The 25,008-nt window shown below is 49.8% G+C and overlaps 1 protein-coding gene across 7 annotated transcripts in view; it reads left to right on the top strand.

The window, feature by feature from the left end:
- Window positions 1–25,008, top strand: part of LOC144770339 (uncharacterized) — a 288,592-nt gene that overhangs the window by 137,575 nt on the left and 126,009 nt on the right. For 4 of the 7 annotated variants that reach the window (XM_078654786.1, XM_078654783.1, XM_078654784.1 and 1 more), the window contains one exon: window positions 12,433–12,507. The exons of the other annotated variants lie outside the window; for them this stretch is intronic. In XM_078654786.1, coding sequence (XP_078510912.1) covers window positions 12,433–12,507 — 75 coding nt within the window. The remainder of the gene's footprint in view (window positions 1–12,432; window positions 12,508–25,008) is intronic. 7 annotated transcript variants of the gene reach the window in all.

Raw genomic sequence — 25,008 nt, 5'->3', positions numbered from 1 at the left:
GTACACGGGGTAGGCGTATCTAGAAACACCAGTTGAGTACGTTTAGTCAAATGTATATGTGTATGTAAATATATTTTATTCATTTTAAACATCATATGGCTTAGAAACCATATCAATGTTTTTACAGTATTACTTAATACTATTTCTTTTAATGTATGCACTTTACTTAACTATAAGTATTGCAATAATATCGATCCATTTCTCTTGTATGAGAAAAGAGACTGATCAATAAATAACACCTTTTTATTGAACACGCCCGTCTCTTCCTTTTCTCTACAATCTGATGAGACTAAGAATGCACGTACTGACTGAGTAAAATCAATTGCCTTTTGTTCACACGACTCTCGAGATTTACTCTTGATTAGGGGAGAGCAAAGTTGTCATGTTCTATGGTTGTCAGAAACTAAATCCCTTCTTGTCTAATCAGGGAAGTTAAGTCCTCCTTGAACATTCGAGAAAGTTTCTAGTGAACTCTGAGCTAAGCTGGCAAACCCAAAACTTTAAGTCTAGTATCGACAGTAGTAGACCTAGTTAACGTCTGGCCTAGGCCTTTACTGCTGTAGGTATTATTCCAATGCGCAGAGCCTATTGGGATGATAGGAGCTACACTACAGGATCTCATAACTCTAAGAACTACTACGAGATTCAAACTACTAGAACGCAAGGGCCAGTTGGGTGTGTATGGTGTCACAAGTGATCTTAAGTAGGAGGAGTCAGAGTCTGAGAGATAGTTATGCACATAGAACTTGACGCTCAATTGGGAGCATGTGCAGATTGTGGGGCAGGCTAGCAGTGGGATAGAATTTGGGAGACAGGAGAGGATGGGGCAAGGTAAGAGTCTTCTTAGAAGGCACTTTGAGACCCCATATGTAAAGAATGTTTCTGTAATAAAGCCTCAAGATGACCAAGGAGTGGATGTCTGTCCACTGGGTCGAGGAAGGGAGATCTCCCAGAATTTTTTTAAGCTAACTCAAGTTACCGAAGCAGGTAGTAGCCACTTTGGTGATTTGATGACTCATGGATCTCGTGCCTAAAATGAAAGTGTGTCCTCGTGTAACGTAACTGGTGCTATGTAAAGCGGTAACGTAACTGGTGCTATGTAAAGCGCTCTTATAACTGATTCGGTTCGGTTCTAGTTCGCGCTATATAAAACTCTGGGGGGAAAAAAAAAATGGATATATTATCGTCCAGCCGGACTCCCAGATTCTTGACTACAGGAGCCAGGGTTGGTAAAATACTCATCACATCTGGCCACAGATGTGGACCTCACAGGTGAAGAAGGTTGCCCAGCAATAGGACCTCAGTCTTTTATCCGTTTCACTTCAAAGAGTAAGTATTCATCCAAGAGCAGACTTGTTTGAGGCAGCTATTCAGTGCCTCTGTTCCATGGTTCGCTTGGAATGGCAGGGAGACAATGATCTGAGTATTGTCGGCGTAAGATAGAAGGGAGAGGCCACACGTTTCTACAATGTCCGCAAGAGGCCTTTCATACAAGTTAAAGAGGGTTGGGATAAGAATGGAGTCCAGAGGGACCCCAGATGGTAGAAGGTGTGGCTTAGAGCGATGCTGGTAGGTGTGAACTTGGAAGCCATGGTCCCGAAGGAATGAGATGAGCCAGAACAGGGCTGTATCCTGAACCCCTCGAGCCACTAACCTATGGAGAAGAAGGTTGTGGTTCACCATTTCGAATGCTGCACTGATATCTAGCAGGATCAGTGCGGCGGTGCCACCATTGTCAAGTTGCTGCCTTAGATATTCTGTTAAGGCCATTAAGGCAGACTCTGTATATGTCCGTATCTAAAGCCCGATTGTGAGGGGTGGAGCAGGCCATTGTTTTCCATGTACATCGTGAGTTGTTTGTTCAAGTAGTTATCTAGAGCTTTAGACAGGGTGCACAAAAGGGAAATTGGTCTGTAGTTAGCTCAGATGGAGGGGTCCAGATTTGTTTTTTTGAGTAAGGGTCTGACCATTGCATGTTTTCATGCCCTTGGGACTATACCTTCTGGAAGTGAGGCATTAAGAAGCTGTGTAAGAAGGTCCATCAAGGAAGATTCAAATGTGCTAAACACTGAGGGAGGGCAGGGGTCAAGATTTGAGCCCGACTTAATGGAAGAGAGTAGGGATTTGAGAGTTGGGAGGTCCAAGGGTTGAAATGAGCTTAGTGAGCAAGTCCTAGCATGAGGACCCTGTCGTGAGTTAATCTCTACCGTGAAGAGGGGAGTACCAGTACTGTCTATCAAGTTATCGCCTGTTATTTTGGGCTGTGCTGATCCTATCCGAAAAGTAGGAGGCTCTAGCTACTTAGCAGCTTTTGTGATGCATTTTATGACCAACTTATACTTTGCTTTGGAATCTGTGCTAAAACATTCAGCGCGTTCTCTAAAGAGATATATACATCTTTTTGTCATTGCATAATGTATGGTTGAACCGGGGGCCTGGTAGAAGGGTTCTGTGATGATTTTTGGCTGTAACTGGAATTAGGGAGTCTAGCACAGATTTGATCCACCTATCAATGATGGACGAGTCTGGACCTACTGAATTGTATAGCATTGGAAGGTTGGACTCCAGGATGGAGTTCAAGGCAGACACATTGAGCTTCAACCAATTCCTGCCAGAGGAGGAGGACTGGGCTGCCCCTGGCCTGAGCACACCTGAAATCGTAAGGGAACTGTGTAGTGGTCAGAACAGGGTAGGGGTAGTGCTTGGTCGTGTCGCAGGTTCTTATTTGTAACAATTGGGGTCAGGAATATGGCAAGCCTCGTGGGAAGGACCACAACTGACAAGTTGGATATCCTGGTGCATGAGATCTTCAATAAGAGAGGACGCAGTTGGGGGCGTGGCTTGGTAGCCGATGGAGGTGGACGTGTGAGCGCTGAGCTCCACAGCGGCCTTCCCCCATTAATCCTGTCATTGCTGATCCTGGCGGCCCTGACGCCCTGACTTCACCCGCGTCTCCTCCTGCACTCCTGGGGGCCTGACCGGAGACGGCGGGAGCGGACCCCCGGCTGCGAGGAGCCTGCGCTACGCCCGCGGATCGGCGGGCGGCGCCGGCCATATTGCGGCCTTGACGCTCGGCCGCATCCCCGGCCTCAGGTGATCCGGAAGCCGACCCGCAGCGGTACCTGGCCGGCCGCCGGCTACCACGTGACCCGGAGCCCTGGCTTTGGAGCTCGCTGCGGCGGCGGAGCTTGAGCCGCTTTCTGAGGTGTGCCTGCGGGGACCCGACGGGGGCGCCTGCAGTTGTGAGGACCGGGTGCGGCCCCCGGCCCGAGGGGGCCCTGCTGCTGACCGGACGTGGAGCTCGTGATCGAGCTCGGACCTCTCCCCACGCGGCCTGCCTGGGACACGGCTACCCGGCGCTGCCCCCTGCCAGCTTGAACTTGGGGGCCCCCGCTGAGCGCCGATTGTGGAGCGCGGGCTCAGAGTGCGGCCCGGCCCTGTGCAGTCCGGAGGAGTGTGGTGTCGCGGGCCTCGGACCCCGTGATTGGGACGAGTCCGGATTCTGAGGCTACCGACCTGAAGAGGAGCGCTCCTGCGCTGACCCCTGGCCATTTCCCGTCGGGGGACTCTGCCGCCGCCGAGCGGCCTAGTGACCTGGCACTGGGGACGCCCGAGGGGACCTGTCTCTTGGAGCCCGGGCACGCTACTCCCTGACCCCCCACGCGCTTGGATCCCTGCACAGCCGCCCCTGCCGCCATTTTGGGCCAGTGGCTTTACACATTGCACTTGGACTTGGGGGAGTGTTGCGGCCAGGGGGGCTCCTGGTGGTCGGTGGGCTGCATGGTGACAAGTGGGGTCCGGGAACCATTGGAGAGTGGCTGGTTTTGGGGGCCGGCAGACCCAGAGGAAGTGCCGTGCGGCGAGTGACCCCGAGGATTGCGGCCTGGCGAGTAGGACACGGGGTAGGACGCCGACCCTGTTGCTGCGGGGGCGAGACGCGACCGCCCCCATGGGGAAACGCCCCTTAAAACCCCCCCCTGAGGCTGCTGGGGGGCCAGAGGTTGATGGGGGCCCCATTCCGGACACTGTCCCGGCGGCGGCGGGTCTGCCGCAAAGCCAGCTGGAGCAGATCCTGAAGGCAATCGCAGATACCAGGGAGGCCCTGCGTCATGATATCGGGCAGGTGTCCACGAGCTTGGGCCTATTGCGTGCAGACCACGGCAAGTTGGCGGATCGGGTCAAGGAGACCGAAGCCCGGATTTATGCGCTGGAACCTTCGTCGAAAGCGGCAGACGCCTTGCTGGGGGAGCTGCAGCAGAGGGTACACCAACTGGAGCAGAGGGCGGAGGATGTAGAAGGGCGCAACCGCCGCAACGACATTCGCGTGGTGGGCCTGCCGGAGAAAATTGAGGGGGCCGACATGTTGGGCTATCTGGAGGCCTGGCTGCGAGCTGTGGTTGTCCCGGAAGGGTTGTCGCCGTTCTACACTCTAGAGCGTGCTCACCGCGTGCCGGCTCGTCCTCCAGCCGAGGGCCGGCCTCCCCGCCCGGTGGTGGCGCGATTGCTGCACTACAGGGATCGGGACCTCATTCTGCAAAGGGCGCGAGCTCTGGGGCCCTATGAGGTGGACAACGCCCAGGTCTCCATATATCCTGATTATTCCTTGGAAGTCCAGGGGCAGCGGTCAACTTTTCTGGCGGTCAAGAAGGCGCTTCGGGAGGAGGGAGTCCGCTACTCTCTCCTGTTCCCGGCCCGCCTACGGATCATGCTTGATGGCAAATCCTCCTTCTACGACAATCCCGACGACGTCTGGAACTGGCTGGAGCTCTACAGGACCGGCGCGGATGCGCTTCACGCGCCTGGGGAACAGCGGAGGGCGCCACCGAGACCTCGGCGGGGTAGGAGACGCAAGAAGCGACCACCGAATGTTCGGACACCCACGGTCTCACAAACTGAGCAGGAGCGCAGGGATGCCCTCCGGGCGGTCTCCGACATCTCCCAGACATTGGACTCCGCGACGGCTGTGGAGTCGGGGTCCCGAGGTGGCACTGACGGGGGGACTTCGGAGGAGTCGGTGACTGGGGACCCCGCACCACCACATGTCACGCCTGGGACTGCGGACGGTTTGCTGGACGAGTGAGGATAATGCTCCCTTGCAATGGTATCGTATGACCTGCTGTGTTCCGGACCTGGGGTGGCGGCATTGACCTGCTGGGCCTGGGACTGGGGTTGGGCGGCCACCTTCTGTGGTGCTGGTTGCTTTACTTGTGGAGGGGATGCGGGGCGCATGGGGCATGTAGGGGAGGCCTACCTGACTCGAAGGAGTGAGCTGCTTGCGATCTGTTGAGAGAGGCGACAGGCCACCCCCTCATCTCCCGCGCCTACTGTGGGACTCTGGTAGTTACCAGGGATTGTTACTGTTGGGCACTACTTATTTGGATGGGTTTCTGCTGTTGGGGACCTATTCTGGGGAGGGGTGGGACGTGGGGTTGTTGGGGAATGTCGGGGTTCATTTGTTGGGGAGTAGTCAGGGTGCGTGCGAAAGTTGCTTTTATGGGGGTTGCGCTTGTCACGAGGAATGGGGACCCTCCTTGATCTGAAGTGTGTGACCTGGAATGTGAGGGGTCTGAATTCCATGCTGAAACGCCACAGGGTCCATGCCCATCTTGTCCGCAGGGGGGTGCAGGTTGCCTTCCTGCAGGAAACTCACATTGATCATACTGAGGGGCGGGCCCTGCAGCGCAGGTGGCGGGGGCATATGTTCTACACCACTTACTCGGCCTTTGCACGGGGGGCTTTGGTCTGGATCCGGGCGGGGGTTCCCTTTCAGCCTTTGGTGACGATAATTGACCCTGAGGGAAGGTTTGTTGCTGTACAGGGCCGCCTAGATGGGAGGGACGTGACGCTCTGCAGCGTCTACGCCCCGAACGTGGACCAGCCTGCCTTCTTTGCGCGCCTGTCTGGGAAGCTGGCGACTGTCCTGGCTGGCACGGTCCTGCTTGGGGGGGATTTTAACTCTGTGCTGGACGTGGGGCTAGATCGCTCTCACCCACCGCTAGCGCAGGCAACAGCTCACAAGTTGGCGCAGAGTAGGAGAGAGTGGCAGAGTAGTTGGGGCCTAGTCGATGCGTGGCGGACCCACCACCCGACCGAAAGGGATTTCTCCTTATACTCCCCCCCGCACGATCTGCATGTTCGCCTAGACAGCATTCTGTGTTCACAGGACGTCCAGAGCCTGGTCCGCCACAGTGAGTACTTGACCAGGACGGTATCTGACCACAACCCTTGCCTAGTGACGGTACAGTGGATGAGGCGACGCCAAGCTATCCCAACGTGGCGGTTGAACCCACTGACGCTGGAGGACCCGGCCTTTAAGGCCAGTGTACGTAGTGGGGTGGAGGGGTATTTCGACACCAATGCGGACACGGCATCTAGCAGGGCTATGGAGTGGGACGCCTTTAAGGCGGTGGTTCGGGGCGTCTGCATCTCGGCTATCGCAGGTGTCCGTAAAACCCTACTGCAGGATGTAGAGCGCAGTGAGGACCGATTGCGCGCGGAGGAACGGCGCAGCCACGCGGACCCCGAGGCTCATGGTGCGGTCTCAGAGGCACGTGAGGTGGTGGCGACAGTATTGGAAAAACTGCGCTGCTTTGATTATAAGGAGTTCCTGGTCCGGGCTCACGCTGAGCGGGACAAAGTGGGTTCGCTACTGGCGTGGTTGGCCAGCCCTGGGGCCCGTGGCTCCCCTATAGTGGCGCTCGCCACGCCGGAGGGGCGCATGGTCTACACGCAGTTGGACATTAACGACCAATTTCTTCAGTATTACAAACACCTTTACAGGAGCAGGATGCCGGATCCCCCAGCGGCGCTGGAGGAGTTCCTGGTGACGGCGCGGTTGCCCAGGCTCGACCCGTAGCACGCGAAACTGCTAGGCGGGGATGTCTCCGAGGGTGAAATCAGGGTGGCCATCAAACACATGGCCCGCCGCAAGACTCCGGGTACGGATGGGCTCCCGATTGAATTTTATGCGGCCTATGTGCTGGTTCCGCGACTGCAGGCGGTTTACCAAGAGGCCTGGACCTCAGGGTGCTTGCCGGCGTCTACACGCGAAGCCTTAGTGATACCCTTACTGAAGAGAGGGGGTGATGCGAGCTGCCGTTCGGCGTACCGCCCGCTCTCCATGCTCACCACGGATTATAAGATCCTGAGCCGGGTTCTCGCGACGCGGCTCCTGACCCACATGCGCTCCTTGGTGCATAGCGACCAGGCGGGCTTTATTCCTCAGCGCACCACTGCCACCTGTGTGCGCCGGTTGCTCAGGATCATGGGGGGTGAGGCCGCAGGCTTTCCGAATGCCGCAGTCCTCTCGATTGACATCGAGAAAGCATTTGATAGCGTCGAGTGGCCGTACCTGCTCCGTGTCCTAGAGGCCTTTGGGCTGGGTGACCGCTTTGTGAAATGGACCGCCTTGCTCTATGCCGCGGCCACGGCCCGGGTCAAAACGGGGACCACCATTTCAGCCTCTTACGCGGTGGGCAGAGGAACCCGACAGGGGTGTTCTCTGTCACCCCTGTTATTTGCACTGGCCATAGAACCACTGGCTGCGCATGCCCGGCTGGGCCGGGCGTATGCAGGGCTTCCGCTGAGAAATGACACCCACTACATCTCTCTCTATGCGGACGATTGTCTGTTGTTTCTGGCGGACGCGGACGACTCCCTGCGTGGGGCCGAATGGCTCCTGTCGGACTTTGGTCAACTCTCGGGGCTGAGAGTCAACTGGGGGAAGTCTTGCCTCTTCCCGCTGACTCCGAGGGCCGATGACACCCAGCTGGAGGGTGCCTTGCAGTGGGAGCACCACTGCCTCTCATATCTGGGCACCCTCATCTATCACTCGCCGGCGGCCATCCTAGACGGTAACATCAACAGGGCGATTCGGAATCTACAGGGTTGCATGGGTTTCTGGCAGACGCTGCCGCTCTCGGTCGCGGGGCGAGTCGCACTGTTAAAGATGGTGGCACTTCCCCGATTGTTGTACCTGTTCCGCACTCTGCCGGTCTGGATACCCGTGTCAGTTTTCAACAGACTCCGCTCCCTGACGACGAGGTTCATCTGGGGATCGGGCAGGAGACGGGTGGCGCTGACCACGCTGATGCGCCCCAGGGCGGACGGGGGCCTTGCGGCCCCGGACTTTGAGTGGTATTATCTGGCAGCGCAGCTGCAGTGGCTAACCCAGGCGGTGGCTTTGGAGTTCCGTGGCCCGGAGGATGCGCCAGGCAAATTGTTCCCGAGACACATCATCTCCTTTATAGTTTTGGGACAGAGACTAGACCTAGCTCAGCTCACCTTGGAGGAACGGACGATTCGAAGCTGCTGGCTTCGGGCACACAAGCGTTCCGGTGCCGCTCGCCCTTACGCCCCAGAAATTCCGCTCGGGATGTGCACGGCCTTCCCACATGGCGGCGACTGGTCCGCACTAGCAATCTGGGAGGAACTTGGCCTGCAGATGATTGGCGATCTCTACAGGGATGGCTCGCTGCTCCCGTTTCAGGAGCTGCGGGACTCCTACGATCTACCGAGGGGTGGATATCTGCTCCATGCTGCATTGGTGGCTGGTATTCGCCGATACTGGAGGTCTGGGCTCACTGAACCGCCGGCCTCGGAATGCTGTCAATATGTGGTGTCGGCCGCTGGCACTTATAAGGCTGTCACATGCCTTTACCGACGGCTGTCGTCTACTGCCCTGCAACCCTTGGACGGGCTGCAAGCCAAGTGGGAGGGGGACATCGGGCGATCCATCCCTGACACGGTGTGGCCACAGCTACTGCGCAGAGCGTGGAAGGGCACGAGGAACGCCAGGTTCCAACTGGTCCAGTTTTTTACCCTACACCGAGCGTACCTAACGCCGACGAAAATCTCGCAATATTTCGAGGGGGGCTTCCTCGCTTTGTCCCCGATGCGGAACCGCGGATGCGGATTTCGCCCACATGTTCTGGACTTGCATCAAGCTAGCGGGTTACTGGGAGGCGGTGATGTCCTGCCTGAATGCTGTCACGGACGACCGGCAGATCGCTCTTGACATGGGCACATGCCTATTATTATGGTTCCCTCATACCCCTCGTACTCGAGTTACCAGCAAATTTTGCGACCTGGGTTTGATATTGGCCAAGCGTGAAATCTCCATGCATTGGAAATCTACTCAAGGCCCCAACTACCTGCGCTGGAAGACCACTTTAGAGCGCTGGGCGAAAGCGGAGAGTACATTGCGGCTGCGACAGGCTAGGAGCCTAGATACTGACAGGGCGCTGGAGGTGGCCAGGGCGTGGGAGGCCCTAGTAGTAGCGCTCCAACAGCCAGATGGTGACCAGAGCGAGGATGAGGGAGGGACTCCAGGGTGAGAGCACTGAGCCTGGGATTCCACACACCCACCAGGATGCACGCACTACTTACACCTACTGATGGCAGACCTGGGGGTCTGGACGCTCCGTTGAGGGGCGCCTCTTACCCTTTCCTGAGGTCCCTGTCCCGGACAAGTAATGATAATATGTCAACGACTGGAAAGGAGGAGTACAGCACACTGGCTACGGGGGGGGGGATTGCGGGGTGGGGTGGGTCAGTTGGGGACTGTTTTATATAAAAGGTATCTTGTGGGAGCTGTGCTGCTTTACCGAATCGTTGGCTGATGCCTGAATTGCTTTTATCCTGTAATGTACCCTCTTCACTTGATTACCAATAAAAATCGTTTTTACAAAAAAAGAGAGGACGCAGTTTTGCATGCCTCATTGTCTTAAGGGATATTAAAATCTACGAGAATTGTAAAGCTAGCATACTTTACAATGTAAGGGGATACGATCTCTGTTAAAGTGGAACTACTGGTGCCAGTCAGAACAGGAGGGCTATAAAGCAGAGTTCCTGACCTAGTCAAAGTATTGGAGAAAGTCAGAGAAAGCAATAGAGCTCAACAGTCTGGGCTATTGATCTTGTCTATTTTACAGACATACTGTGCTTTAAAATTAAGAGCAATGCCGCCCCCTTTCTTGTGTGGCGATCCACTCTAACAATCTGAATGTCAGAGGGCACACGGTTCCGGCAATGATCTGTTAGAGAGTTGAAAAGTTCAGAGTGTTGTTTCCGTAATGAACCTAAGATGGGCGTAATTAGTTAAATGCACAGTATCCCTTATCGGCGGTGATCACTGTCCAATATTTTGTGCTTGGGGTGTTGTGCAAGTGTCGAAAAGTGCAAAACTACAGTGTGGGGATTTTGATAAGGCTCTATCAGGATTCCTGGGGAAGTGGCGGGTTTGTGGTGTTGAAGGGCGTATGGTAAGCAGCTGAGATGAAAAGTAGGCCATCCTACCTGAGAACATTCGACCAGCCTTCCTGGCCTCTGGTCCCGTTTGGTCGCTGACTGACAGGCACAGACGGGCTTGCCTTAGGCACCCCCGAACCATGGCTGCGAATTAATAGGCAGGCTGGGTGTGAGAAACGACTAGAGCGCTAACCGCTCTGAACAGGTGGCGCACTAAGATGGCCGCTGGATGTGATTTGTCTCCCCCTCAACGGTAATCAGGCTTATTTCAGAGACTATTAGAGCAAACATTTTCAAAGTTTCCCCCAAATTCAGTTATCCACACAGTAGAATACACAGAATGACAGTAGTTTTCTTAAACAATAATGCATCATGATAAAAAGCAGTTAAAAAAGAAGAGGTGCCTCATGTACCACATGGGTGACAGAGCCTCCTGCGCCACGACCGCGAATAACTAGGTTGGGTGCGAGAGAGAGGGAGCGAAACTAATGGAGCACTAACCGCACGGAACAGGTGGCACACTAAGATGGCTGCCTGGCTGTAGTACGCCCCCCCCCCAACACACACACACACACACACACACACACAGTAATCAGGCTTATTTAGAGTGATGCTTAAGTCAAACACTTTCAAAGTTTCCCACAAATTCAGTTATCAACACAGTAGAATACACTGAGTGACAGTAGTTTTCTTACAAAAATAATTCAGCGTGATAAAAAGCAGTTAAAAAAAAAGAAAAGGGTACTTGACCCAGGTATCATAAGAGGACACAGTAAAAAGATTCCAATTTGGATTGCGGCACTATACACCATTTTTCAGCTTCAGTGCTAATTTCTATCTTCAATGTTGTAAAAAAAAAACACATACGTGGGGCTGACATCAGTGCTCTGAGTGGAAGCTACATGGCTCTTCTGGTTCCAAGATGGATCCAGTGCCTTTCCCCTCTTCCCCCCCCCCCCACCCCCCCCCCCAGTGCAAGAGAACTTTGGAAGTTTCTGGATCCAGCAAGTGAGTATCCTGCATTTAGATGTAGTATCTACTAGAAAGACCGTGATGGAAGGGAAGTAACTTTTTCTTACAGTCAGAGTTTTTGCAAGCCCATTTACAGGATTTAGAAACAGATTTGTCATGTCCATATGAAGATCGAATTTAATATATTATTTTTCAAAGTTGAACAAGGTAGAATCTCGATACTAAATCTGCAATTGAATTTTTGAAGGAGTGTTTCCACATAGAAAGCATTCCCAGATCTATTAGGTTAGACATTGGCGTACAATTTGTTTCCCAGAACCTTGACACAGTCTTTAAAGACATGGGAGTGAAACACAAGTGCAGCACATTGTATTTACCCAGTATGTATGGGTCCGTTGAAAGATTTAATAGGTTGTTTTTGGAAGGTGTCCAACTTGCAATGAAGTTAGGTGTAGATGTTCTAGAACACATCAGTAAGTTAATATAGTCTTAACACTGCACACAACATAATATCACAGGGTGTCACTTTTATTTTGTGAAAGGTAGGAATCTGACAATAGTTAGAACCCCAAGAGGCTTATTTGTCATATTAACCCAGTCTTGCATATAGAGATGTACAGAAAAGCAAATGTATTTGCTAATACTAATATTCTAACGAAAAACATAAGTGTAGATAAGTAAAGATATGAACCAAGGTTGTAACTTAGCAGTCGGTGACCCGTTAAAAGTTAAGAAAGCAGGATCTAAATTTGCAATTTTAGTTGAATTAAATTAAAATTTTTAACTGGATAACAAGTAAAATTATTGCTTCTCTGACAAGGGATTTTACATTCTCTATTGCCCAAAAAATATGCTATTCTCACTGGAAATCTTCTCTGAATCGTACTCCTCTGACCAGTAAATCATATATCATTTTGGTTTTCTCATGGCACCTTGTTCCTTGTAGGGTGCTCCATTACTTTCCAAAACTACGTTCATGACAAACTTCAAATACAAATGTAATTAAATTATGGTTGTTACTTTAGGACTTTTCTGTAACCGCCCTGTAGGAGTCATTTTCATTTTAAAAGCTTCAGTGATCTTTAAAGAAACTGAATAATTTACCTCATAACAAGTAAATTAATTGAAGATGGACTCTTTAATAGCCCCATTAAATATTAAAACATTATTCTGAAATCTTAAAGACTAAGCCTAAACAAATTGTCCTTTCAGAGCAGCTACGAATACCCTCATGGAGTCCTGAGGAAGAGGAGGATCTGCAAGAGCAGGATACAATGGTAAAAGAAGGTAAAATTAAAAGTAAAAATACATTTTCGCACACGTGGTTGTTTATCTCTATACTGCCCTCCCTTAGATTAGTGTATGCCAAATTCCCCAAGGGATCCTCCTCAAATTTACACCCTTCGAATCATTCCCTGTAACCTGGCTGGACCCTGGAAACACCAACAAACCAACTTTTGAATGTGTTTTTTTCTGTTTAGAAAAAAAAAAGGCATGAAGTATAAAAACTAGAGAAACCCACCTCAAGGAACATCAGCATGGAAAATATGCCTCTCTCTTTAAAACGTTTTTGAAGTCACTTGGGCTTACATTTGGGCATATAGACCAGTCCTCAGACAACCATTACATTTGTTCTTTTTCTGCCTACTTCAAAGAAAAGGACACAGAACATATTTTATGTTTTCCACAACGTTTTAATTTCCAAAGACATTAATTTTCACTCTTTGAGGGATTTTTCTGCACTTCTTTTCCTCTTTTTTTACTATTTGCTGAGGTTAGAGTGGCATTTTTAACCTTCCTTAATAAAATGGGCTTATTCAAATATTTCAGTTTGAGTAATTAGAAGATGTCACATGAGGATGGACATCCAGGTACCTCAACTTGCCTGCCCCATTACCAAGTCATTTTTGCATACAAGTATTGTTTGAAAATGAGGTACAGAAATTATGAACAGACTATTGAAACTGTTTGTGGCTCAAAATAAGAATCCATGGTCTTCTTAACCCCTTACCTAATTTAGGCCGTCCAGACATGACATGCCGGGCACATCATCATGAGGGTTTAGGATTCCCCTTCACATACCTACAAACATTTGAGATAGCATATGATGGATGTTTATTGAAAGAAATTATGAGACGTACATTTTACCATTAACTTATATTGGGAAGAGGACATTTTAAACACAAAATATGATACAATAATAAAATGTTTGCTGTAAGAATTGACTGTCTCCTACCTAAATCAGGAGTGCAGGCATTCAGCATTCTAAGCCGCTTGATGCTTTATTTATGGTGCTCTGTAGATGCCTGCGGCCCAGAACGGATCTGTTTCTATGGTAAAGGGAGTATTAGAGAAGATCAGCTCAGTTTTTCTAATACAAGCTAAGGGTGTGCCCTCTAGGATACAGCAAAAATGTAAACCTCTAAACTTGGATTGTATTTTTCTCCAAGTTTGTTGATCAGTTGACTGTGTGGTAGCGTCTGTATTTTCGAAAAAGTATCCAGTGAGTGATGTAATGGGCAAACCTGCTGCCGGACAAGGATAGCTAACATCTAAGGAAATGAGCCACAAATGAGAATTTCTTTTAGTTCCTACTTGACAATAAAAGTTTGAAGGCTCAGGCTTTTTATCGAATGGCATGACATCTTCATCGTTTATTCACCATGCTGCAGATATTCTGGGTTTTTATGTACACTATTTAGCCAATGATGAGGTGTTTCAAAGGAATATTTGGTGTAGCTAATGCTTACATCATGTTTATTTGCCATTCACAATATAAACACATTATGTAAAGTGTTGCTCAGAAAACAAAGAAAGTTCCTATCTTCACTTCAGCAACTTCTCAAGGTCTTTCAACTACAGTAGCACCCCACCATGGGAGGTAGAAGAGGGGTAGTAGGGAGCAAAGGGGGACAACAGATTTTTACACAATATTATCACTCAGATATGCATATAAATCACCAACCTTCCTCAAAGGAAATAGTCGGCAAAATCATGCAGCCAATCAGTCATTAACGATTACCAATCATGAACCCTGTAATTTTTTCACCTACGTTTCAGGCATTTTTGCTTTCTATGCTTTCTACAAATTCACATGCAGCCCATGGGCCACTGAAGATGCAGATCTTACTGTCCGAGGTTATTCTCTGTTTTTTTGCGGAAACCATAGTGCTATTATATATACTAAAGGACAATTCTTTATTTTTGGATATCATTTAGCTCCTTTCTTTGATCTTCCATATTCGACTAAGATCTGCAAATACCAAAATTTGTTCTGGAATACGACGTGGGTAATGGTTTCTCGTTAAATTGGTATCGCCAACTCAGATATTCCCACCATGGGGGTTCTTGTCCCAGGACCTCTCATTAGCAATGGGGTGACTTAGTAGATACCCTCTGTAAAGAAAGACTCCAAGCCCTACTACTTGGTCTGACGAGAGTGAAAGAAATAAAGGCCTCCATTATTGGTGGAAATCACAGAACCCTGAAATGTGTCACCCAAGATGCATTCCCAAGCAACTTAATCCTGCGTTCCAGTCAGACTGTGATTTAGACTGCATAGTGGTTGAGATTGTCCTTGTGTCTTAGATCTGTTTTTACTGCTTGACTGGGGTTCTTCCCCCACACCACCTACTCTCAACGTTCCCGCCCCCTGACCCAGCCCCACTCCCGCCTCCCTTCCGCTGCTCCTGCCCGCCCCCCCCTACATATGCTGACTGCTTCGGGGGAGCGCACTTGACTCCTTGACCTCTTGGGCCAAGGCCAGCACTCTCCCCAGCAGCTCCGCCTGATCAGCCGACCGTGGCACTGTGCTCCCTCCTGGCTGGGTTCGACCAGGCTGCTGTCCCTGCGCCGCAGGTTCTCCTTGCGTTTCTGTGGTATTTCTTCCCCTTAATTGTTTTTATTGTGCATTCTGGTGTTGTGTTGTGATTTTGTGATTGCTACTTGATTCGTTTTGCTCCTCTGTATTTACTGCTTGACTGGGGTTCTTCCCCCCGCGACCTACTCTCACCTTTCCTGCCGCTGCTGCCCCTGCGGCCCTGACCCAGCCCCGCTCCCGCCTCCCTTCCGCTGCTCCCGCCTCCCTCCCCTACATAAGCCCGTCTGCACCCATCCGCGACGCGACCAGCGCCAGAAACACTGGTCCGCCCAGACCCCACCGCTACGACTCGACAAGCCTCACCGCACTCAATCCCGGAAGACACACCGACTGCGGAAGAGCCTCACCTACCACCACCCACGGGCAGTTCTCTTGCATAACCTGCTGCATATCCTTCACCGTCGACAGAGCTCCTGCAACCACAGACTGCACGCCCGATGCATCCACCACCAGAAACATGACTTGCATCCTCCTCAACATGCCCTCCCTGCACCGACATGCCATTGAAATCTGGGGCTTGATCGACACCCACTCTCCAGACGTCACCTTCTTCACAGAGACCTGGACCAACGCCACCTCCGGCCCGACATCTCCACTGCCATCCCCGGCGGCTGCAAGTTCCAGAGAAAGGACTGCCCGCACCGACCAGGAGGGGGACCCGCCATCGCTTACAAGACCGCCCTTCGACTCTCCACCTTCAGCTCGAGTGACCACCAGTCCAATGCAGAACACCTCCATTTTCAAATCCAGACCAGCCCCAGGACCACGCTATGCGGCACCCTCATCTACAGACCACCAGGACCCCGCACCCAGCCCGCAACAACCATCGCCGAGCTCGCTGCCCTCCACGCCATCACCTCCATGGACTACATTCTACTCGGGGACCTGAACTTCCACCTAGACAAAGGCAACGACCCCGACTCCTGCACTCTCATTGCCAACCTCGCCAACCTAGGACTGAAGCAACTCGTCAACACACCCACCCACAGAGCAGGCCACTCCCTCAACCCAATCTTCGCAGGAGGAGCAAACATCCGCTTCAGCCACACTATCCAGCCCCCCTGGACGGACCACCACTGCGTCCACTTCACCTTCAACGCCACCAACACACACAAGCCCGCCCCACGCCCGCCACAATGGAACTGAAGCAAGGTCACAGAACAACACCGCAACGCCACCCTCAGTCAAAACCCCCCGCCGCCACGACCGACACCAACACCTCAGCCTGGAAACTTCACCGCTGGATCTCCTGCTGCATGGACAAGCTTGCACCCCTCCTCCCCCCTACCAAGCACCGCCCGCTGAAGGCCTCCTGGTTCTCCACAGAACTCCAAGAAGCCAGACGCACCTGCAGATGCCTAGAAAAACCCTGGCAAAACCAGAAGACTACAGAAGCACGGAACAACCACAAGAACGCCCTGAAGGAATACCACAAGCACATAAGAAACACCAAACGGACATTCATGAAAGACAAAATCCAGACCAACGCCACCGATGCAGAGAACTGTTTAACCTCATATAACAGTTCGCAAGTCCCGCCTGCGAAGCCAAGGACGTCACACCTTCCCAGGAACTCTGCGATGAGCTCAGCTCCTACTTCCATCGGAAGATCAAGGACCTCTACGACAACTTCAGCGAACCAGCCCCAGACACCACCCCTCGACCCACCACCGCCATCAAAACCTCCCTCACATCCGGCATCTGCCCAGATGAATGCAAAGGGGCTGAGGTGAAACCCTCCTCAAGAAACCAACAGCCGACCTTACGGACCTGAAAAACTACTGGCCCATCTCTCTCCTCCCCTTTGCGGCCAAAGTCACAAAGAGACTCGTAAACACCCAGCTGAACGCCTTCGTCGAAGATAACTCCATCCTAGACTCCTCCCAGTCTGGATTCCACAGCAACCACAGCACCGAGACCACCCTCCTAGCCACCACTGATGACATCCGCAAGCTACTGGACCAAGGACACATGGCGGCCCTCATCCTGCTAGACCTCTCCGTGGCCTTCAACATTGTCTCACATCGCACACTAACAGCCAGACTTCACAATATCGGGATACAAGGAACCACCCTAGACTGGATCAAATCCTTCCTCTCCGGCCGAACCCCGTGGATCAGATTCCCTCCCTTCCGCTCCGAACCCACGGATATCAACTGCGGAGTACCCCAGGGATCATCTCGCAGCCCTACGCTCTTCAACATCTATATGGCCTCCCGCGCCGCCATTGTCAGACAGAATGGGCTCAGCATCGTATCCTAAGCCGACGACGGACAGCTCATCCTCTCACTCACAAAGAACCCCGAAGACACCAGACTCTGCATCCAGGAAGTAATGAAAGACATGGTAGCGTGGAAGAAGGACAGCTGTCTGAAGCTCAACTCAGAGAAGACCCTGGTCCACATCCTCTGACCCTGCTCCACCGCCTCGACTCTTCCCTCTCCATGAACTGCCAGATCAACGCTGTCGCCTACACCAGCTTCAACTGGCTTCGCATCCTCCGTAAGACCTTCCAATGGATCCCCCAGACTTCAGAAGGACCATCACACACACACTCATAACCAGCAGACTTGACTACGGAAACACCCTCTATGCCGGAATCAACAGAACTCTGCTACGCAGACTCCAAACCATCCAGAATGCCGCAGCCAGACTCGTCCTCGGAAACCCGCGGCAAGAGCACATGACCCAACACCTACTCGACCTTCACTGGCTCCACGTCGAGGCAAGAATCACTTTCAAACTCCTCACCCACGCCTACAAAGCCCTCAACGACATCAGACCCAAATACCGCAACGAGAGAGTCTCCTTCCACGCACCCAAGAGAAACCTCTGCTCCGCTGACCTTGCCCTGGCAGAAGTTCCCCGCATCTGCAGAAACAAAACCGGAGGAAGAACTTTCTCCTGGCAGCTAAGACCTGTAACGAGCTCCCGGTGAACATCAGACGCTCCCCAACCCTGCACATGTTCAGGAGGGACCTCAAGCCCTGGCTCTTAGACTGATCCGGAGCCGCCTCCCCCCCCCCCCCCAAGTGCCTTGAGACCCTCACGGGTGAGTTGCGTGCTATATAAACCCCTGATTGATTGATTGATATGAGTGTCCAACAGAGCCTCTGTTTTCGACCGTCTTTGGTCCTGTCTTCGAAGGTCTTCTTATAGTGAGACACCTTTGCCTTTAGTCCTCCAGGCCAGTGTCCATACATAATACCATGACCTTAATCATCTGCCTCGTGTTTTTTAAGTATTTATTTTCAAGCATACCGTTACCTTTGGCTTCTTTCTGCAGCATAATGTAGGTAAACAGCAACTTAACATATATGCTACAGGTTCGTTCCAAATCAAACATCTTATTTCAAGTTAAGAGTGACGCTCACAACATGTAGTGTCTCCGCAAGGTGCCCATATTTACAAAGCAAGTTAATCCTGAGCAGAAGAGCTCAGCCCTGCCCCAAATCTTCTATGGTATACCGATTTTCCCTCTGAGGTCAGACCTCTCCCACACTGGCCTACAGCGGAAGGTGTGATCATCTGAGGGTCTTTATCGGAACATCCTGTGCCCTTGTACTGCTATGAATTTGGTTTTAACGTTATGAATCTGGGCGCAGTTACTTGCTGCCGAAGTGGAAGTTAATTACCTGTAATGTTAGTTCTGCAGTGAGGGAAGGGGGGGGGGGTTCCTCCTCAGATTCCCATACTCCTTAAGATACCAGATACCCATCCTTGCCTAGGTGTTGTGTTGGATATCTTCTACTGAAAAAAAGAGTTAAAGTAAAATGATTGCCTCGTTGCTGATCACTCTTTCTAAACAAAAAGCCCAGGTGATTGTAGACAAATATATTTCTTTCTTTTGTTACTTCACCTCATGCACTTTTTGAAAGAATAAAAGTTAGAAAGAAAACTGTTAAAAGAAGTTATTTTTGCAGTGTTTCCAATGAACTCCTCGAAGAGGAGAGAGGTTTTATGGTTATGAATCTGGAGAGGATATATCACTGGAGAACTTGCGCACCAAAAGTTTGCCTTTACCAGATTTATAGGGATTAAAGGACATATATTTAGTTTTGGAGCAGTTTATTTCTAAGCCCTTTTCTTTGCAGACTTTAGCGAATTTATTTAAGAGGTTTTGGATTCCTCAAGGTGTTCTAGCAATAAGCAGTGTGCTGTCTTCAAATAGCAGACATGGCACTACTCTACCTGCCAATTTCGGGGGGGGGAGGGGGAGTGGCGCTGCCACAGTTATAGAGTTCACCAATTAGACCATTGATATAGAGGGTAAATAATGTCGGGGCAAGAACACAACCTTGGCGCACGCCTTTACGAACCAGAATGTTATTGGTCAGGCTGCCATCGGAATTCCACCTAACCTTAGCATAGGTGTTGTGGTGTAGCCGAATCAGGATTCTGAGTATATAGGATGGTAGTCCTAATTTGCTCAAGGTTAGCCAAAGTTGGGACTAGTCTATTGAGTCAAAGGCCGTTTTTAAATCCACAAACACCACATATAAATGACCTCCTCTGATGGTTACTTCCTTCCACATTAGCAGAAGGAATCTAAAGACTTGGTCATTGGTGCTTGTGGAGGCCCTGAACCCTGCCTGTAAGTCAGATAGAACATTATTATCCTCTATCCAATTATGGATTCTGGTCAAAATGATTTTACAAAAGATTTTTTGGGGGACATCTATTAAGCTAATGGGCCTGTAATTACATGGTGACCCTTTGTCACCTTTTTTGTGGATGGGAATAATTTCAGCGCCCGCCAAGTTTCCGGGATGGCTCCCCCATTCAAGATGGTGTTAAACACTTTTTGGAGCTGAATTTTAAAAAGTTTGCTTTATTAAAAAGCAGTCAAAGACATGGTGGTCTACTGACCAAGGCAGGCCACCATCCCTGTGTTGGTTGTCATTTCTAATGGGTTGCAATGTGCGATCGTCCTCATTAATATTCATGAGGTAGGCCGATTTGCAAACCATTAGGATTCGTTATTGAGAACTTTAAGATTTCTTACATTACGAATCAGGATTTCTTAATTGCGGTTCCATAAGAATTGCAATTAAGAAATTGCAATTCCTACATTTTTTACAAGTTGTCCTTAGAGTCCTGGTGCATGCGTGGATCAGCTTTCTTCAATTGTTCCAATGCTAAGGTTGTTTCTTGAGTTGAATATAGTGACATTCTACTTGGGACTGGGCACTAAAGGCATTCCATGGAGTCAGGCTCCGGACCTCGCTGGATCTTGATCTGTACTTTGGTCTCTTGAATGGGTGCGGGTGGATTAGTTGAGCTGAAAGGCACCACAGTTTCCAGGATGGTTGGTAGTGGTGAGTTTATTTGCACAAGGAACAACAAACTGCACCATATTGTGTTTTCACAAAGCACAGTGCTTTCTAGCTAATGCTGGATTCCTGGGGAAGCAAGTGGAGAGCCTCTACAGCTATTTAGTAGGGTTATGTCAGTGTTAATGTAGGCACATTTTGGATGCCTTATTTTGCGCTCATTTATGCTTGGTAAAAGAGTTTTTTTAAATGCCCAGTGTAGTCTGTTAGGTTCATGCAGAAGTGCCATAACCAGCGAATTTGTAAGATCGGTCCTATGGTTAGGTTGGAGGTATGCAAGCACTTTTCAGAGGAGAGGACTTTGGAAGTTAGTTCCCTTGACAACTGAGTTGAGTTGTGGGACATAATTGATCTAAATTGATGATCACACCTTTGTTTGCTGAAAAGCGGTGAAAGAGAATGCGCAGGATAGGTTGGCAACTCGTAGAGAAGTAACTATGTACTAGCCTCTCCTGGGTTATGATTTCAGTCCGTCCAGGCAGAGTACATTTCCTTTCCTTAAGCCAGGGGAGTACAACAAAGTGGGAAGACCTTTAGGTCCTCTATGTTGTGCTTTGCAGGAAGATGAAAATTTGACCTTATACAAAGTTGTTGTCTTGGCTTTGCAGGAATGAGCAAATCCAAGGAAGTGCCATCCCTGATATCCCTGCCTGCTTATTAAACTTTCTCAGCCTACAATCATTGAAGTTTTGCCGGTACTGTTTGGGCACAATAGTGCACTCAGAGACCCAGGATATGTCTTTAAATCCATCTTTGTGTTAGAATAAATTCTTATCTAAGTCAAAATTGTTAAAACATGCAATTTTCAAACACCCACAATTAAACTAGCATTGGCACCGTCAATAAATCGTGCCTATGTAATGTTCTATTATGGAAGAACAACGGATTATAAAGGAAAATCAACAAAAATAAAACTAGACCATTGACAGTAAAAATCTCTGTAAGCTACCATTGTCAGCTCGTCATGGCAGGATTATGCCCGTCTCGTTGTTACTGAGCCCTTTACATTGAATTATCTCCACATTTTTCTGAATCTCTTAGTTCACTTTTGTGTAAACATCCTACTTTAAATGAATATATGTGATGGAATTCTTCAACCATTGATCTTTGGCCGTGTGGAATCTTTCCAGTGGAGTTTATACTGTAAACGGGCAAATGGCTAGAAGAACGATGTTGGGTTTGAATTCAGGTGTTATTCCCAACCTAATTTAATCATAGATCATTGTATATAATCTGCCACAGAGATTTTACCCAAGACAGAGTCCCAGCATGTTCTAACTGCAGGAAGGCTAGCTAAAACATTTATGCTGTCTGAGTTTGACTTCTGGGACACACAGCGGATTGATCGGGTCTCCATTTATTAATGTTTTGTGGAATGATATAAAAGCATAGAGGTTACAATAGTGTTGTAATCTAACTTTGGCTATGATGTCACTGAGAACATGGACAGGGTTAGTCTTAGTGTCTCATGGGTGATATATTTTCCCAACCAGTCTCACCATTTGATCTCAATGCAGCAGCTGGTAGTCCTCTGCCTCCACGAAGTCTCCTTAAAAGGAACATGTTTTGATAATGTCAAAATTCATGAACAAAGAGCAGATGTTAGAAAGGAATCAAGATCTCAGGATCTAGTATAATCCTAATTGACATAAGGCTGTCTTTAATTTGTAGACACTTATAGCATTTGTTGTGCGAAATACCACATTTCGTAGCTATTTTAGTAAATGATTTTAACGAACCATGAGACTTTAGTTGGTAGAAATCTCATCTTTAAAAATTGATTCCAGTGCTATTGGCTTTGCCAATGCTTTTTTCCATTGACATTTTTAAAAAGAAAAAAATCGAACCTAGCCATCTGTGCATCACAACTCATGCGCATGAATGGGAGGCCATCCTGCAATGGTGTTTCTTTATGAGAAAAATTATTCCAAGATAGCCACCAGCACTTCACCATACACTCAAATGCAAAAGTTGCCATCTTAATAATAATAATAATAATACAACGAAAGTTATAAAGTGCCTGGTTACACCATGTCGGTGTGTCCCCGCGCTGGAATGAGTGGGAGAGGCAGAGCCACAAAGCCTAGGCTTACGTCAGAGCATATCTATTAATGTGGGAACAAATACGTTTTGAGATCCTTCCTAAACTTCATCTCGGATGAATCCAACCTGAGGTTAAGAGGGAGTTTATTCCAGCTCTGGGCAGCCAAAAGCCGGAAGGCCCTACCACCCATCCTGGCCTTCTTAACCTTAGGGACTAACAGCAGGCCAGTCCCACTTGATCTAAGAGGCCGTACAGGCATATAGGAGGTAAGGAGACTCCGCAGATACGTAGGGCCAGTGCCCTGGATGATACAATGGCACGTGCATCTTGTATTGGTTTGTGCTGCATGTGCCGAACTCAAAAACTACCGCCCCATCTCGCTCCTACCATTCCCGGCCAAAGTCATCGAGAAAGCCGTCAACAGCCAGCTCGCCGCCTTCCTCGAAACCAACAAATCCCTCGACTCCTCACAGTCCGGCTTCCGAGCAAAACACAGCACTGAGACCGCACTCATCGCAGCAACAGACGACATTCGAACCCTACTGGACAATGGAGACACAGTCGCCCTCATCCTCCTTGACCTCTCCGCAGCCTTCGACACAGTCTGTCACAACACCCTCCTACAACGCCTCAGAAACATCGGAATCCAAGGAAAAGCACTGGATTGGATCACCTCGTTCCTTACCGGAAGAACTCAGAGAGTCCGACTTCCACCATTCAAGTCAGAAGCCACTGAAGTCATTTGCTGCGTGCCACAAGGATCTTCACTCAGCCCCACTCTCTTCAACGTATACATGAGCCCCCTCGCGACCATCGCACGCCAACACAACCTCAACATCATCTCCTACGCTGATGACACTCAACTGATCCTCTCACTCACCAAAGACCCGAACACCGCCAAAACCAACCTACATGAAGGAATGAAAGAAGTAGCCGAGTGGATGAAACTCAGCCGTCTGAAACTGAACTCAGACAAAACAGAAGTCCTTATCTTAGGCACCTCCCCTTCCGCCTGGGATGACTCTTGGTGGCCAGAGGCCCTTGGAAAAGCACCCATCCCGACGGACCACGCACGGAACCTGGGCATCATCCTGGACTCCACACTCTCGATGAACAGACAAGTCAACGCCGTTTCATCATCGTGCTTCAACATTCTTCGCATGCTCAAAAAAACATTTCGCTGGATCCCCACCGAAACTAGAAAAACGGTCACCCACGCACTGGTCACGAGCCGCCTGGACTACGGTAACACCCTATACGCCAGTACCACCGCAAAACTTCAGAAAAAACTCCAACGCATCCAGAACGCTTCAGCCAGACTCATACTAGACATCCCGCGTAAAGACCACATTTCTAATCACCTGAAGAACCTCCACTGGCTCCCCGTCAATAAGAGAATAACATTCCGCCTTTTAACCCACGCACACAAAGCACTTTACGAACTCGGATCCTTCTCCTACCTGGCAGCTAAAACCTGGAACTCACTCCCCATTCACCTTCGCCTCACTCAGAACCACCTAGCATTCAGAAAGCAACTTAAAACTTGGATATTCGACAAGTAATTCCCCACCCTTCCTCAAGCGCCTTGAGACCCTCTGGGTATGTAGCGCGCTATATAAATTATTTGACTTGACTGACTTGACTTGACTGCATGTGTCGTGGCACGCCAACAGATGACATTATAATTTCCAATTCTAAGAAGGCTATTGTAATTTCCAACTGACAATTAAAACCAAAAATGTATGCGCATCTGCGCTAAAAGAAAGAAATCAGCGGGCCAGGAGCATTGTCAGGCTCCTGGGTCTTGAAGCAAAAGTTGATTGAAGGCTGCTTGCAATAGGCCTACCCACTGGCAATAGCTTTGGGTAGCACTTCAACCCATCGTTCTTTTGCTCACCATGCCACCTGAGTTTGGACTAAGCCATATTTAAATCAGTCTTGACCCTGTTCCTCATGGGAACAGTCCAGCCTGAACTGCCAAGCCAGGTGCTCCCTGAACCAGAACATAGTTAACCCAGGACCGGTTTCACCTAAGTTATGGGTTAATTAACTGGGTATAGCTTGGTTCCAGTGACACAGTGAGCATGGGACTGACATCTGGGCATACCCATGCCACTTAGGGCAGTACATGAAACACACAACACCAAAGGTGATGGGAGGCTGTATGCAATATGTCTAACCACTAGCAATAGCTTGCAGTAGTACTCAAGCCATTATTCTTTTACGCAATATCCAACCTCAGTTTCGACCCTGCCATACAGAAATTAGGCTTGACCCTGTTCCTCAAGGGAACAGTCCTGCCTGAACTCCCACGCCAGGTCCTCCCTGAACCAGAACACAAGCAATCCAGGACTGGTTTCACCCTATTTATGGGCTCAGCCAGGTACCAGTGAGACAGTGAGCATGGGAGTCACGTCTGGGCATATCCATGCCACTTAGGACGGTACATGAAGTCGACAAAAGGCAGTCCTGCCTGAACTGACTTGCATATGGCTGGGTCCAAACTTAAGTGGCATGGTGAGCAAAAGAAT

The sequence above is a fragment of the Lissotriton helveticus genome, chromosome 7, assembly GCF_964261635.1.
Source record: "Lissotriton helveticus chromosome 7, aLisHel1.1, whole genome shotgun sequence".
Classification (NCBI taxonomy): Eukaryota; Metazoa; Chordata; class Amphibia; order Caudata; family Salamandridae; genus Lissotriton; species Lissotriton helveticus.
This window is presented reverse-complemented; position numbering and strand designations above follow the sequence as displayed.